This window comes from Ambystoma mexicanum, chromosome 3p (assembly GCF_040938575.1).
Source record: "Ambystoma mexicanum isolate Mex_15411 chromosome 3p, UKY_AmexF1_1, whole genome shotgun sequence".
In the NCBI taxonomy this organism is placed as follows: domain Eukaryota; kingdom Metazoa; phylum Chordata; class Amphibia; order Caudata; family Ambystomatidae; genus Ambystoma; species Ambystoma mexicanum.
The window spans coordinates 111159604-111175329 of record NC_090925.1 but is presented as its reverse complement, the minus strand read 5'-3'; the positions used below and the strand labels follow the sequence as shown (position 1 = coordinate 111175329).

General features: G+C 44.2%; 1 protein-coding gene across 1 annotated transcript in view; it reads right to left on the bottom strand.

Moving 5' to 3' along the window:
- LOC138580135 (rap1 GTPase-activating protein 1-like) overlaps nt 1-15726 on the bottom strand; it is a 713312-nt gene that overhangs the window by 195397 nt on the left and 502189 nt on the right. Inside the window, exons 14-15 of the mRNA XM_069650446.1 lie at nt 14735-14890; nt 13652-13723 (exon numbers count right to left, since the gene is read on the bottom strand). Coding sequence (XP_069506547.1) covers nt 13652-13723; nt 14735-14890 — 228 coding nt within the window. The remainder of the gene's footprint in view (nt 1-13651; nt 13724-14734; nt 14891-15726) is intronic.

The following is a 15726-nucleotide window of genomic DNA, read 5'->3' as shown; positions in this document are numbered from 1 at the left end:
GCAAAGGATTTTAAGATTCAAGAGACGAAAGAAGGTAGAATTTAAGATTTGTTTGGAAAATGTGAAAAGATGAAGAGGAGCGAAGTGAGAGGGGAAGAGCGTTCCAATGTTTAGGAGCCAAAAGAAAAAAAGAGCAGAAATAGATTCTGAGATCGTAAGGGGCGTGGAGGACCATAGAACGAGAGTAAGGAGGAGTGGTAAGGTGGGGCCAGGCCATGAGTGCATTTGAAAACAATCAAGAGAAAGTGATACAAAAGACAGGATTAGAAAGGAAGTAAAGAAATTGAGAGCAGGGAGGATGTGATGGAGGACCAAGGGTGTGAAGAAAAAAAGAGACAAACAAAAGAGCTGTGGATAGAATGAAAAGGAAGAAGGTGGGAGGCAGGGAGACCAAGCAATAAAGGTACAACAACCTTTCATTGCAGGATGTTTTTTTGCTGGGTTTTTTACCACACATTTTTTGCAGAAAAAAACTCAATTTTTTTTAGGGGGTTGGAAAAATATATATATTGGGTGTGTGTGTGTTTGGGGATATATAAAAAAAATAAATGGGACGGGGAGTTTTGGGGGGCACCCCCCAAAAAAATAAAAAAAACGAGTTTTTTCATCAAAAAAATCTGGAACCGGGTGCCAAAACATTTGTCGACCATAAAGGGAATCCAACAAGTTTTGCCCTATCTCCTAAGCATAACCGAACAGCTGTTATGTTGTTGAAGAAACGCACATTTATTTATTCCATTTATGTAGAATAAATGTTGTATGAAAGTGGTGAATGATGATTATAAAATATTTGATGAAATGTTTTTTAGTATGTTTTTATGAAAAGTAAATAAAGAAAACTGTTTTGAAAATATAAGCTGTGTGATATAAAGAAATGCCGAAGTAGAGATAGGTGTTCTATCTACCCAATAATAAAGTAGAGCCCTATCATTTAACCTGTTGTGCAGAAGGGACCTCTAGAGAGGGGAAGGCAATCTGTTCTTTTTCCTGAAAATGTCACTTCGGTTTGTGCCTTTAGGCCGAGCACCTGAGGGAGCAGCTAATGATCAAATGTACTAATGGTAAGGTCTGTGAGGAACTGTGGAGGGAGAAAGACCCCATCTAGATTGGGCCATAGAAATCGCTAAGCAGGTTCAGCATACCTCTTTGTGCAACAAGGAACTGGCTAAGCTGATGATCAGGCGCAAAGAGCCAGCTGAGGCTAACCTTGTAAACAGGAACATGTCCGTGCTCAAGGTTAACAGTACAAAGGAGCCTCACAAGGCTAGAGATGCTGAAGTGAAGAGACGCGACAGGTTGAAAAGTGGCGTCCCATTCCACAGAGATGGCCCTGTGTGCCGTCAGCATGGGACTCTCCACTAGCCGCATTTACAGATGTAGCAGTGTTCAGCATCTGGCTTTTGATAAAAAAAATGCACTGCTGTGTTTGTTGAGTGCCGATTGCGTGGGAAAATAGGTCATTTAGCCAAATGCTGTAGATGTTCTACTGCATCCAACGTCAATGAGAATTTGGGGCATGGGGATGACGGAGGATGATGCTTTTGGTGGTGGTGCATAAGATTAATGGTGTATGTGTAGTAAAGATTAAGAAGCCTAAAGCCATGGTGGGTGTTAATGTAGTGTGCATTGAAATGCTTGTCGACAGTGGAGCTGAACACACCTTAATCAGCCAGCAGTCCTGGGAGAATGAATTATCCTGCTGTGTGTTGAAGGAAGCCAGGGAAGGAGAGCTCATGCCTATGGTGAGAAGCCCATTGTTTTTATTGGTTAACTGCAAGCCAATCTAACATTTAAAAGGAGGCATACTTGTAGCTGAGTGTTTGTCACTGATTTGGGTGGGAACTAGATATCATGGATGGAGCTGTCAAGTTGCTCTAGGAATCAAACTTGATCCCAACGCATCGGAGCAAGTGTATAGTGCTACAAATAATGAGATATCTGAGATCAAAGCACTATATGAGAATGAGGCAGCGAAGTGGGCCCTGAGGGTGTTTGAGAACAAGGTGGGTTGTCTCAGAGGTTTTGTCAAGACCATAAAAGGGAGAGCATTGACACCCTCTCCCGAACCACAGAAGCCGAATGGGATCGACCCTCCCACTGTGGTTGGCATGGGTCCCTGATGTTAGGGGTACAAGTAACTACGTGGCAGCCAATGGGGGAAGAGGGGTGAGGTTGTCGATAGGTAGGGGAGTTAGGGAAACTGGAAAAAGGTTTAGGTTGCGAGATTGGATGGGTATAGGGAAGTTTAGGAAAGGAAGCACCGTAATACTATGCCATAGATAGCTTTGTAACCTGACTTCACTTGTTTGTTGCCTAACCTACATGAATAGGTCTGAACGCTCACCCCTGGACCTGCTTTTGAAATCCTAAACATATCGTTATAGGTTACACATGTAATCTTAGGTTAACCCTTCAACTAGAACAACCGACCACAGATAGTCTAACAACACCAACATGGTAAGCACATAATTATGAACTGGACCCACATGAAATGAACATAGCAAGCGTGATGGAACATATAACTGGGGAATCTCCCCACGTGATTCACAAGACTCATGGCCTGACAGGCAAAGCGTGTCATGGAAGGATAAAACAAACACATAATATGCTGCACGCAAACTAGTCTTTCTCCTGAGTTTGCTAATGATGACTTGTAAGCATGTCTTTTCTTCACAAGCTCTCATTTGGAAATGATCTTTGATTTGGAAATGCACTCTCATTTTGAAAACGTGTTGTTAATACACGTTCCTTTATGCAGCCCTAGTACCTGAATGTGCAAGTTCATAGATCAAAAAACTAAAGTAAACCACATGAATTCACTGCATGGAACATTTTCTGCCTGAGCGCTAAGCGCACGTGAGGCCAAGAGAATACAATGGGTAATTGCGGAGCAAAACACTTAACTGAATTCCGGGAGCCCTGTGAGGCTGCCCAGATGATGTGGTAACTGCAGAGTACTGCCAGTGCTTCCCAGTGTCACTGTCGCCTGGCCTGGGTCCTCGTTCTGCCCTCCAGTCCTTGGCCATGTCTACTACGATCCTCCACTCACTCCAAACTCTGCACCTGCCCGTGCTGTGATTCTCAATAATGTGCACCTGGCACATGCGGGCGGTGGCCTTTAATGTGGAACAGCTGATTATGCGCAGCTGTTCACTGCATGCACAAATTCACCCACTCCCAGCGCCTTCTGGGAAATGTGGTTTGCTGCCTTCCTAAGCTGCAATGCGAGTGCCTGATGTTTTCTCTTTGCTGCCGGCAGCCCCTGAGGCATGCCCCACCACCTTTTATTTTGGCAGGTTTCATTCACAAGAAAAAACTTATGAGAGATCATTTTCCATCAGTTGCCATATTGCATTCAGTGCTCGTGTCTTCCAGGAAAGAAGTTGAAGATAAGCTGGAAAGAATGCTGAAAGAGGGGGTCATTAAATGTGCTGATGCCTCAGAGTGTGTCAGCCCTATAGTGATAGTGAGAAAAAGCAATGGCTATATTAGATTGTCATTTGATTTGAGAAAAGTTCAACAAAAGTATGGTCATTAAGAGGTTTCTTCTAACCAAGATCGATGAGCTAATTGCAGATCTGGCTGATTCAAAGGTCTACTCCCTTTTAGATTTGAGGTCAGCATACCACCAAATTTGTATACACCCGAATCGTATGACATCCTTACCTTCATTACCCATTGTGATGAATCCAGTGGCCTCATCGCATGTGGCCAGGGGATGGCAGCTGCTACCTGCTAAGGATTCTCCCTCATAGTAAAAGTCAGAATACCTTTCCTCTTTGTCACTCTAGCCAAGCCCCCATACATATAACATCTCACATTTCTGATGTGTGTTTAAATTAAACCTTTGAACAACACCATTCAAGAAATCCAATAACATCTATGGATTTCAACTCCCATAAATCTTCAGGTACTGAGACGAGGAAGAGGAGAAAGTAGTTTATGAAAACTAAGCCAAACCTCAAGCCTACTGTTCAGGTTAGTGGTTTTGCTTAACCTAAAGTGTGTGGGACATTTAAAAATGGCATCCGCTCTAATGAGATGAATAGTATAGGAGAGAAACGTGTCGGAGAAAACAGTGCAAGAGAACACGTGCAAATCCATGCGACGGCTCGTAAACGCAAGTCACCCATAACGGCCTGGTAAGATGGAAGGAGAGGCGCAGCAGGCATACCTGAAGGGCCATGAAGCACTGAGAACTGCAGCAGAGCTCCTGTAGGTACGTTTGTGCTGAGAGGCATGGTCTCCGGTCCAGACCACAGAGGAAACCCGACAAGTGATCGCAGATCTGCAGAAAACACTGGGGGAACGTCTATACCGTGTAGGAAGCCGACCCAGTGAGGAAGCTTCCTCACAGAGGCACTCCAAGACTCAGAGATACTGTGAATTACTGGTGAGTCTGCCCAAAGTCGTGGGGGACCCTGGGGCATACCGACACGTGTGCAACTGAGTGTCTGAATGGTATGAGATTGCTAATATGGACAATACTCAAAAGTGGTTTAAATGCAGACAAAACCCAATACCAATTCAATACCCAATAAGAAGAATATTTGAATACCGACAAGACAAAGTGCAGCAACAAACCCCAAGCAAGTAAAGATGCCTGTGATGCCAATGTGGGGGAACTCTGGAGCAAGTGTTACCATAAGCAAATATACAGAACCCTTCACAGTTTATGCTACTGTGGTATAGTGAAAAAAACAGTGAAACAAAAGAAGTCCTTGCAAGAGAGTACACCAGGCAGCTATTTGGGGGAGATACCTGGCAGTGGAAAAGACCAGGGAATCTGAAACCACTTTGGAAGGATTCCTGGTAGGGGAGTATACCAGATAATCTGCCACAGTTGGATAAAGATTCTGACATTGTGGCAAGATACCTGCCAGGTGAGTGTACCAGGGGATCTAAGAAGTCCATAAGAGAAGTCCTGGCAAGCACATACACGAGGCACTTGACGTTGTATAAAGAGTCTGACATTGTGGGAAGATACCTGGCAGGGGAGTATGGCAGGGGATCTGAAGAGCCCATATAAGGATTCCTGGCAGAGAAGTATACCAGGCAATCCGCCAAAGTTGTATAAAGAGTCTAACATCGTGTGAAGATACCTGCCAGGTGAGTGTACCAGGGGATCTAAGAAGTCCATAAGAGAAGTCCTGGCAAGCACATACACGAGGCACTTGACGTTGTATAAAGAGTCTGACATTGTGGCAAATGAGTATACCAGGAGATCTGGAAACTCCATAGAAGGATTCCTGGTAAGGGAGTATACAAGGCAATCTGCAAATGTTACAAGAAAAGCTAAAGAAATACTTATGAAAATGATTGTTTAAACAAGAACTTTGTGACTCCAGTACAAAGACACAAAGAAACTGTTAGATAAAGAAACACTTTTTGCCACAATGGAACTGTTTGCCATTCTACCTAAAAATACATAAAAGAACTGTTGTTTGAAAGAACCACTTTTACCATCTTACCTAAAAATCCAGGGGAAGGGAACCACCCTCTGGATCCAAGGATTTCTCCTTGGAAAGCACCTTTTGTTGGATTCATCCTTCTAATTTCGATTATTAACACGTTTTCCTAACATCAAATCAAAGACATTTCTTTGCACCTTTCATTGTTTTGTTTTTAGTGTGAGGGTCATCTTAGAATGTTTTGGACACAAGGACAGCTTTTAAATTACTAACTACTACTGTGACTGTTCTTTAGTTTCAGTTTTTAGGAAACTTCTTCTTTAGAATAGGGCCAGAAAGGTGTTTTTACAACCCATTTCTGTTCAATAACAATGTCGTACTTTGAGAATATCACAACTTTGTGTCCACCTCTCATTTCTGACCCCTCACACCATGCAGACATGTTTAAGTGCGTAAGGATGCCGTTCGGATTGGTCTCTGTGGCCAGTGTTTTCCAGGAAGTCATGCATAACGTGCTTGTTGGACAGACCAGGGTCAGATTTTACCAGGACGACATTCTGGTATGGGGCATAGACAGGGAGGAGCATGATCACAGGTTGATATCTGTATTGTGTAATCTATGTGATGCAGATCTCACACTCACACGAGAGAAATGCTTTTCTGGCAAATTTGCGGTCGATTATCTTGGTTAGAATGAGTCTGGTCATGGGATACGGCCAAAGCTGAGCACCATTAAAGCCATTACAGACATGGGGGCTCCCAGGAATAAGGCAGAAGTAGCCTAATTTCTGGGCTTGATCATTACTCTGAATTTATGAGGGGCCAGGCAAACAAGACCACGGAGTTGAGAGCTTTGACCATGAGAGGGATAACATTTGAATGGACTTAAACGTGCGAGAAAGAGTTTATTCAGGTCAAGCAAGAGTTGGTAGGAGCCCCGGTTCTTCAGGGTTTTAGAGAATGCATAAGAACGATCCTTCATACTGATGCGTCTGAACTAGGTTTAGGTTCTGTGCTTTAACAGGAAGATTGCACCGCTGAACACACGGTAGTGTTCGCCTCACAGAAGCTCAAAGATCCTGAATGCAGGTACTTTGTTATTGAGCAAGCGGCCCTCGCAGTTATTTGGGCTGTTCTGAAGTTCCAGTGTTGTTCTGTTTCACCTCTACTCCTCACTCCTACCCACCACTCTACTCTCCACTATTCTCCCCTGGAGCGATTTTAAGTGGCACTTTGCCTTTGTAACCAGGCACATGTGGAGAAAACACGGACTGGAGCCCTCCCAACTTCCTCGCTCCATCTCTGGGGCAGGACTGGCTCTGGCAAACACCCTGGTAAGCCTCCTGCCTGAGGTTGAGAGGTGTCCAACATCTCCCCTTGACAGGGTCAGCCCACTGACCCAGTCACAATTGTTAATAAAAAAAGAGTCCCAGTCGGAGCTGAACTGGGAGAGTTAATTGGGCAGTAGAACCAGGGGAATAAGGAGTCTTTGAAAGTCCATCAGAATGCGAATTAGAGAGTCTGCTGTAAGGTACATCTCTGCCATCTACTGGGCCACCACGTTTCACTTTTCTAAACCTTCATTTCTTTTTTATAAGAGCCATCCTGGAACTGTGCTTCTCGCCAGAATCCTGTATGTTTTGTGCACATTTCAAAACCCTGATTTATGTTCAGTCTGCATTTGTTGTAAATTCAAGAGAAGACAAACACATGCGCTACCACGGGGTAAAACGGAACTCCTCATATAACCAACACACTCAAACCTCTCCCTTGTCCCCCTGGAGGGGAATCTACCCTGTAATAGGGCTGACACATATGTAGCTCCTGGACCATATAGGACCCGGCTAGAATGGGCTACATGCTGTCCCCTAAAGGAAAACCGAAAAATAAGGACACACACACACCAGGATTCTGAATCACATACTTGATTAAATGTAGTGTGTGTGTGGTTGTGTATAAGTGTTTTGGACTAGTCCTTTCAGCCCACCAGTGGGCTGGATGGAAGGTTGAAAAGTAAAAAGATAAACAAGAAACAAAGTGACACCCAGGGCTTAAGATATGGTGTGGCCGGGCCGCGTGTGCTGGACAACCTGGCTTAGTGACCACAACCCAGCGTTGCCTGTCCGGAGCAGCCTGGGCATCCACGGGGCGGATGGGCTTACCCAGAAGAAGGAATTGTGGGGGCCAGTAACAGCAGAGGGCAGACCCCGCTCAACTAAAGACAGCACATGAAGGTACTCTGAAAGGGGTGTCTGACTGCAGCATTCATCCCTATATTAAATAGTGCATATGTAGTGTTTTATGTCAGCCTTTGTTATTGTTTGTATATTTATGTATAAAGGGGATTGTAGTGCGGGGAAAAGGTATTTAGGGGAATTGTTAAGTAGGAAGTGTTATGTAGGAATTATGTAGATGTAGGATTGTAGGTTTAGGAAAAAAGGGTTTGATCCCTGCTATGAGGTAGGTGATGAAGTGGCGGCCTGCCTGAGACACCCAGAGGGTGCGGCCACCCACCGAGGCAATCCTCTGGCCTCATGCATCTGTGGGAGGTACTAACCCATTGGGTCTCCCTGTGACCCCTCCTCGGAAGGGTGGGCTGACTGGGCAGATCCCTTTTTGCAGAACTCATATCAGGGTACAATTATAGGGGAAATAGGAGGTAGATGATAGAAATGTTTATTTTAAAGGTTTAAAAGTGTTTTATAAATAATGAGGGGTCCCCCCTGGGATCCCTAAATAAATCCACCTTAGTGGCTGTGTGCAAATGAAGCAATGTAAGATGGTAGGTGCACTTCCTGGCCTAGGTTGGGTCAAGAGAACAGAGGCTACACACACACAGCATGTGCTCAGGGGATTCCACTGCATGCCCCCCAGAATACCCTGAGTATTCGGTTCAGGGATGCAACACACGATCACCACATCACGCAGAGAATCTTTCCACCCTGCACAATGCCTACACAGCTGAGGGAAAACCTTTACAAAATTCCTATTGCGCATCCACTCTCCGCACCCCAACACGAACATCTTAAATCAACGAAAGGGCCATTTTGAAGGCCTCATTTTGCCTCTCAAATGGCCATTGGGCTATATCTGGGTAAACAGAGAAGGACCAGACACAGGGAGGATGCTTTGAAATCCCACTGACGAGGCATCGCACTCCTTTGTATCCGCTGGCTCTTCAGTTTCTGCGCTTCTGAAGACACACCGCAGCTGCTCCACATGGAGCGGGTATAATTAGTAATAATTCGGGAAAATACTGAAAACCTGTTTCTACATTTTGTTTCCCAAATCCGCTAAGTGGAGAATAGTAGTCAAAGGGTCTCTGTACTGTTTCCGGAAGAGCAGAAACCAAACATATATGTTGCCAAATTTAGAGGACACTAAGCACAAGCCAACAAGGTTCTTGAATTTATCAAGGAGGCACCTATGACTCTGTACAACAATTGATTTGAAGAGAACGTAAAAATCCTGATTGTTTTCCTTTCAACCTGTATATTAAAAGCAAGACATGTGTTACAACTCTAGCATCATTATTTTCCACAAGTCAGCATTTTGTTGGGAAGGGTTTTTCTGTCTTTACAGGCCTCGCCCTTTGGAAATTGCCCAGACGGTTCTGTTACCTCACAGCAAAGTTCAACATGTCTACTTGAATGAGGATGGAGATATTTGTCCAGGACCCATTTCAGGTGACCATGTAATTTAATGGCGAAATGGACAGTGAGATTTGGGAGCACAGTTACACATCCTTGTATGGTTTGTTGTGTCTGCAATGCTGGAAAAATGGCCGTTTGTCGATTCCTAGTAGATGATTCAACTTCCACCCGCCAGCTATTTCCCTTTTTAATGTGAAGCTGTCAAACACTTTTTTTAACCTCAATCACCGGAAGATGGATGAGGTAGAAAAATGAGAAAAGGGCTCTTTATGTTTTTTCTTGTGCATCCACTGGTTGTTCTGTCTGCAGGGGTCTAATAGCAGTACTTCCCCCATGGAAAGGATTTCTCGTTGGCATGAGAAGACACGGCTGTCAGACCCACAGACCTGCAATGACCAGGGTTTCCGTCACAGTGCCATAGCCAATCCAAACACTACATTCTGCAGTCTTCCCCTGGAAAGCGAACCGCTGGTAGTTCCAAACTTGTGACAAGCTAGAATTATAAAGACGTTGGGCAGGCTCACTCAAAACTTGCTAGAAAAGTGAATTTGGTTAATGCTGGCTTATTCACACAAAGCCCGTCTGCTACCTGTAGCTTTTCAAAAGAACCCCATTGGAAATTCACTCCTGGCACTTTCCTCAATTATGACCCAATTAGGAGTACCCTCTGGGGAAAGGAGGACCAACCTACCTGTAAGGGGTTCAGACCCCACTGTAAGAAACTCTTCTATTTCCATTCTCTTGGACCTCTTCATTCCAGCGGATAGTGTTGATCACTATTGGGTGCTTGGCACTTCTTACTCTGTAATTTAGGCACAGCGCTAATCAGAAGGGAAATATTTGGAAACAGGCACTCCCTCCCCACTGTCGCATCAGACTTCAACAGGGCCCACTTCTTGGTCTCCTGTGTTTCTCCATTAAAACACTCCATTGGTCCCTTTCTGCCACCAGCAGCTGGTATCTGGGCCCGGTCATATGGAAGAACAACATTCGATTTGTTCTCTGACCGCCAATTTTATCCACTTTTACAATCCAATCATAATGGCGTTCTCTTCTTGATACATTTTCCGCCATTCATTAAACCGGCTTCCTACGTCCCACAGAGAGCCCTTTCATAGCGCTTGGAAGGATTCCGCTGATTTAGTTGTGACCCTCCATGACTAAGGCCAGTAAAGAAGATCTAACCCGACTAACCTTTTCAATAGTTCAGGATTAGCTACCTTCCTCTGGATATTATTGCCTGACAATAACTTCTCACCGCATGAAACCACCCAGAGTGGGTTTGGTTTACGCTGCAAGTGGCCAGAGAGAAACATTAACCGAAACACTAGAACACGAGTAAAGAAATCATTACTTCCCATTTGCTAATCCGCAAAAGGAGCTTTTTAAAGTGGTGATGGAAGTGCCCTGTTTTCTTGCAACGCCTACTCCCGCAAGAACTTGACTAGACCTCCAAGAAAGCCTGAGTCATGTGTCCCTTTGGTCTCTCAAGCAGACCCACTCACTCATACCGTTTCTCAAAGCACCACCATCACACATACTCCAATTGCCAGATTGATCCACCAGCATCTTCACCCACTCTTCCGACCACTAATTCCATTTCTCAGGGGGCCACACCCAGATTCTTCTACATTTGGATCAGTATCTGGCTGCCCCTAGTTCACAGGAAATGTGTGTTGGTCATGGGGGTCTGGTGAGCAATGGATAATGCGAACACTTGTAGAATGGAGGGTATGGTAATACGTGGCTGCTCGGGATTCTGCACCTTTACTTTCAGGCATCCAAAAATAAGCCTTTGCTCTTCCACGGCCCCTCGTTTAAAGAATCTTGCAGTTATTGGTTACAATGTGAGTATGGTTTATAATAAACCTTTAACAAAACGTATACATAACATATGCATACTACAATTAGGGACCTGGACCAACTATTAAGAATCCTGTTCCAAAAACAAGAAGTCTTTCAATCGTCAGCCGTATGAACAAATTTACCAAAATAAAAAGAACTGAGGGGTATCAAGTCAGTACATTCCAAATACATGTTCAAGTGCTTCCACCCTAGTTAGGTTTTTACAAGAGCAACAGTGCCTTGATCCTGACACCTAGAACCTCCCCAGTTGGCAATAGCTGTACCCTAATCCTCATGAAGAGTGCTCTACGATGGGCATTTGGCAATCGCATTGTGTAACTAAGCAGTTGGTTTATTCTCCTTTCGGCTTTGCTTAATTGGTGGGACATCTATTATTTGGTTTTCTTTTCTAGGGTTTTAATCCAGTCATCTTGCCATAGTTTGGTCTTCACGGCAACGGGGTTGGAATACACACACTCTTCAGTTGGCTCTACCTTACCAAACAATGATCAATCCAATCATTAAAATACGCACAGCAACCTTGAGAAACGAACGTATTTAATTAAGTCTGTAACTAGAGAATTAGTATCAGGTGTTAAGATCTTGGCATAAAACCTAAGGATTCTCCACACATATTGGTAACTTTAGGACTCTATCCCATAATTTATCCACAATGTTATCCCAGGGTATTTTAGGCTCTTTAAATTCTGCCCCGTATATCAGGGAGGAAATGACCTTTGATTTCCAAATAATTTTTCCCATCTAGCCAGCAAAAGCTACAATTCGTAGGTTCATGTCTTTTACATCTTTTGAGTGTGAATATTTTTATTTGATGTGAACCCCAAGAGATTTACACAATGCCACTTTCTATAGTTTGATGTGTTTACATGCCATTTAAATGTCTTCAGCGATCTTCCTTTTGGATGTGTAATTAAAATGTTTGTCTGCGCCAGGGGACCCTTCCGGTGGTGATAGTGCGTGTTACAAATGTCCTTTAACATTAACATTTAGAAGATGTATTCAAGATCCAGATTCTTGATGTAGGCAGCAAAAGAATGGAGTGAATGGTGCAGTCTGATGGGGGTTAAATCAAAAAGAATGTAGTCATCTGTGTAAGCAACATGCTGAATTGGTACAGAGCCCAGACGAGGGGGGAAAACCTTGAATATATTGAGCTTACATGGGGTCATCTGCCAGGTACAGGTTGCAAAGAGCGGGGGCCAGTACACACCCCTGACGTAACCCACAATGGGAGCCAACAGGAAGCCCCCGCTGTCCAATCTGACCTGGGACTGAATGTGGGTATGTAAATGTAACAAGACATCAAGAAGAGGGCTAGGGCATCCCCAGGCATTAATTTTCCCTGATAGCTTGCCCCTATTGAGCTTATCGAAGGCCATTGTTAAATCAATTAGGGTCATGTTTTTTCTTTGCTACTGCTTAACTTTTAAGTAAATTAACTATAAAACCATTCGGGGTAGTCCGCAACCCCTCCCTGAATTCCGAATGATTCTTGTCTATGATGTCAGACTTATGTACCCAAGCTTCCATTTCTCCCAGCAGAATTGAGGCAAACATTTTATTGGAAGAGTCCAGCAAAGCTATTGGTCGATATTTCCTGGGGTTCAACCTGCCCCCTTCTTAAAAACAGGTACTATATGAGCAGTCTTCCAGGTATATGGAGTACATTTGTTGTCAATAATGTGTCAATCTTGCAGTTATATTAAACTATGATTTTGCATTAGCACTCAAAGTCAAGTCAGTAGTCAAAGTTATTGTGGATCAAAGTAATGCGTAAACGTTCCCTTACCTGCCCACCAAACCGTGTTATCATTGCTATCAAATGGTCCGGCATCCTTGTCCTCCTCAGCCTCTGCTTTCCTCTGTGTGATACATATTGAATTACCCAACTCATTACTGAGCTCCATGTCATATAGCGTGTCAGGCTTCCTTTTGTGCAGTGTTCATACAATGTGATGTAGTGAGCTCCTCTAGCACTCAGACAGCATCTAGGTTTCAGTGGTGTGCATGCGCAAAGATAAAGTGCTGGTTTTATGGGCATGTTCGGGGCTGAAACTCTAAGAGGGTGCTCAGGCGAGGCTGTAAATCTATCATATACAGTCAGTGTGCTATAAAGTCACAGGACCAACAATGTGTATTCAATGGAGTGACTCATCAGGCCACTCTTTTCTGATAATCAATGTGATGCATCAGTGCCTGCCTTTTATATAGTCTGGAAAACAGAAAAACAGACTGGTGTAGGAAAGGAGTTGGGGCACTCCAAGCACCACAGCATAAAGTGGAGTGAGATGGCGGATCAACGTTGCCGGATACTCTGGAATTCTGCAGAGGATTCCAGACCTAATACAGGCTAATACAGACTTCAGCAGGTTCAACAAACATACTTGACAGGCCCCCTCAAGGCGTACATAGAGTTGAGAAGGAAAAATGTATCAACGCCACAATCACCATTCAAACTAAAAAATCATTGTGGGTCCCGGAACAATCAGGAGTCAATCACAAGTTAATAAGGAGTATCTCCCATGTTTGGTGCTGGATCCATGAGATCCCAGAGATTAGGAGAGTGCAGTTTTGTTGATCTCTGGGCGCATGCGTTGCCCCTTATTTATTTAGAAGTGGGGGTGGGGTCACTCGTCTGGAGTTTTTCAAGTCTTGCTCTGATTATCATGAAGAATACCCATGCATGTGTAACCAGTACCTCTGATTCCTCCAAAGACTCACCTTTCGGAACACGGATGGGTTAGGGAGAGCTGGTCCAAAGCAAGGCACATCATCCCGGGCTGTTACTGACACCTGGAAGAGGGTGAAGGAGAGAAAAGCAGATCTTATATGGGTGAGCAAGTTAACTTGCTTCTAGCAACAAATGGAGGTCTGACAAACGACTCTGTTTAACTAATTGATCGATTGCAACATCAGTCAAAATGAAGCTGGGATCTCCTGCCTACCCCGGAGAGTCCTGCAGCAGGCTACTGGGAGTGCTTTAGGCAGTAAAGCAAGTGGAACATTAACATTTCTGAGAAAAACATGTGAATAATGTCGCACTCTGAGTGAATCCTTGCTGCCTCCTGTCAGATGAAAAGCTCTGGCTGATGGTGCAACACGAATCCCAACAAAGAATGGAAAGATGCGTAGTGCCCCCACAAGCTCACAACAGATTGCAGTGTTCTCTTGTAGAAAGTAATCCATGGCTCATTAGAGCAATGGGGAAACTGTTTGGAAAAGTCTGTTCTCAATTCCTCTTCTTTGGGCAGTTGTTGACAGCTAGGTTCAGTCTGACTAGCAAACCAATAGAAAACCTCAAACAAAATGATGCTTTGGATTTGCTTTGTAGTTGCTAATTCTAGTAAAAGCAGGTTTGGAGGAACCAGTGCTATGAAATTTCCGACATAGTAAGGAGTCTCTTAGAGTCCCTATGTTGGCTCAATGGAATTCAATGAGTCTTCTTTAAGATGTGTTCTGACCATCAGTGATGGAAATGTCCTATTGCAACAGAAAGAGACTTAGCTGTCCTCTTTGCTGTGTAATGTGCTGGCTGCCTTCAGTATCATATGATGAGCTATCTCTAGAAGCATCGACCTTGATGACAGAGGAATGCTCCTAGTGCACCTATGGTCTGGACCAAACCAAGTTGCATGGAGGTCTGATTAGCAGTTTGGGGAGGATACATTAAAATATAGCGAGTTGCTCACAGCTACGCCATGTCTAGAACAGTCACACTTGCTGCCGACTTTATGCAGGAAAGTCACCATATGACAGAAATCAGGGAAAATATATAAACAGCAGATCGGAAAAGCTTTGTATCACCTTGTAGACTGTTCCCCCTAGGACGCCGTGGACTGCCTGCACCACAATATAGCAATGGATGAAGTTGGACGCAATCATGTCCGGCACGAAGGGGGTGTTCTCGTCCTGGAAGACGATGGTGACTATGTCGTTTCCAATATGCCGCTTACGCTGAAGCTGGGAGAGAGAGGAGGAGGTGGGTGAGTGAAAAAATGTCCAATTATCCACAAGCACAAACACTGTCCCATTAACTCTGGCAGTTCAGTTCCTGATGCTACTCCTAATATGTGTGCATCTTGGTTCTGTCATGGCCACCGTTCCCAACATATGAAGTCCCCCATCACTGAACATACCCTCAATGTAAATTAGCTCCAATGCAATATTGACCATCTCAGCCATAATATTATTGTGCCATTGGTTTAAGGAATTTGGAACTTAACATGCCATGCACCATACCACCCAACCACTGAAAAAACAATGGAAGAGAAGTGGGGGAGACACGCGGGAGAGTTGTTAAATAATGTTTGCCTCTAAAAAAGTAGAACTGTCCTGAAGTCGGCCGAACACCACTGCTCCAGTGTAAGAACACTGGAGACATAGCTGCCCCCCCCCACTATTCCCACTACTAGAAAAGTCCACTTCCCCTACCAGGCTCACCCGCACCCCACGTTTCCCCCCTCAAGATGCAGTAGGTCGATAATTAATATCAGGCTGATCAGAATTAGAGAGGAGGCGAACATATATTGTCATCGACTCCCACCATCCTCATGACCCTTCCTTGCAAGTTTCATTGATGCAGCTGGCATCTCCCATTCCATAACCCTTGGTCTTTCATAGCAGAAGGAGATGTTGACTAGAGGCTATGTTATTGACATTGGCAGGAGCAGGAGGCATGCGCTCTAATCCTGACTTCCCTAATGATCATATTAAGTGATCCCAGATAACGTATTGCTCAATTCCCTAATGTGGGATTCCTTAGAACTAGGCTATCACTTCTTAAACACTATATTAAA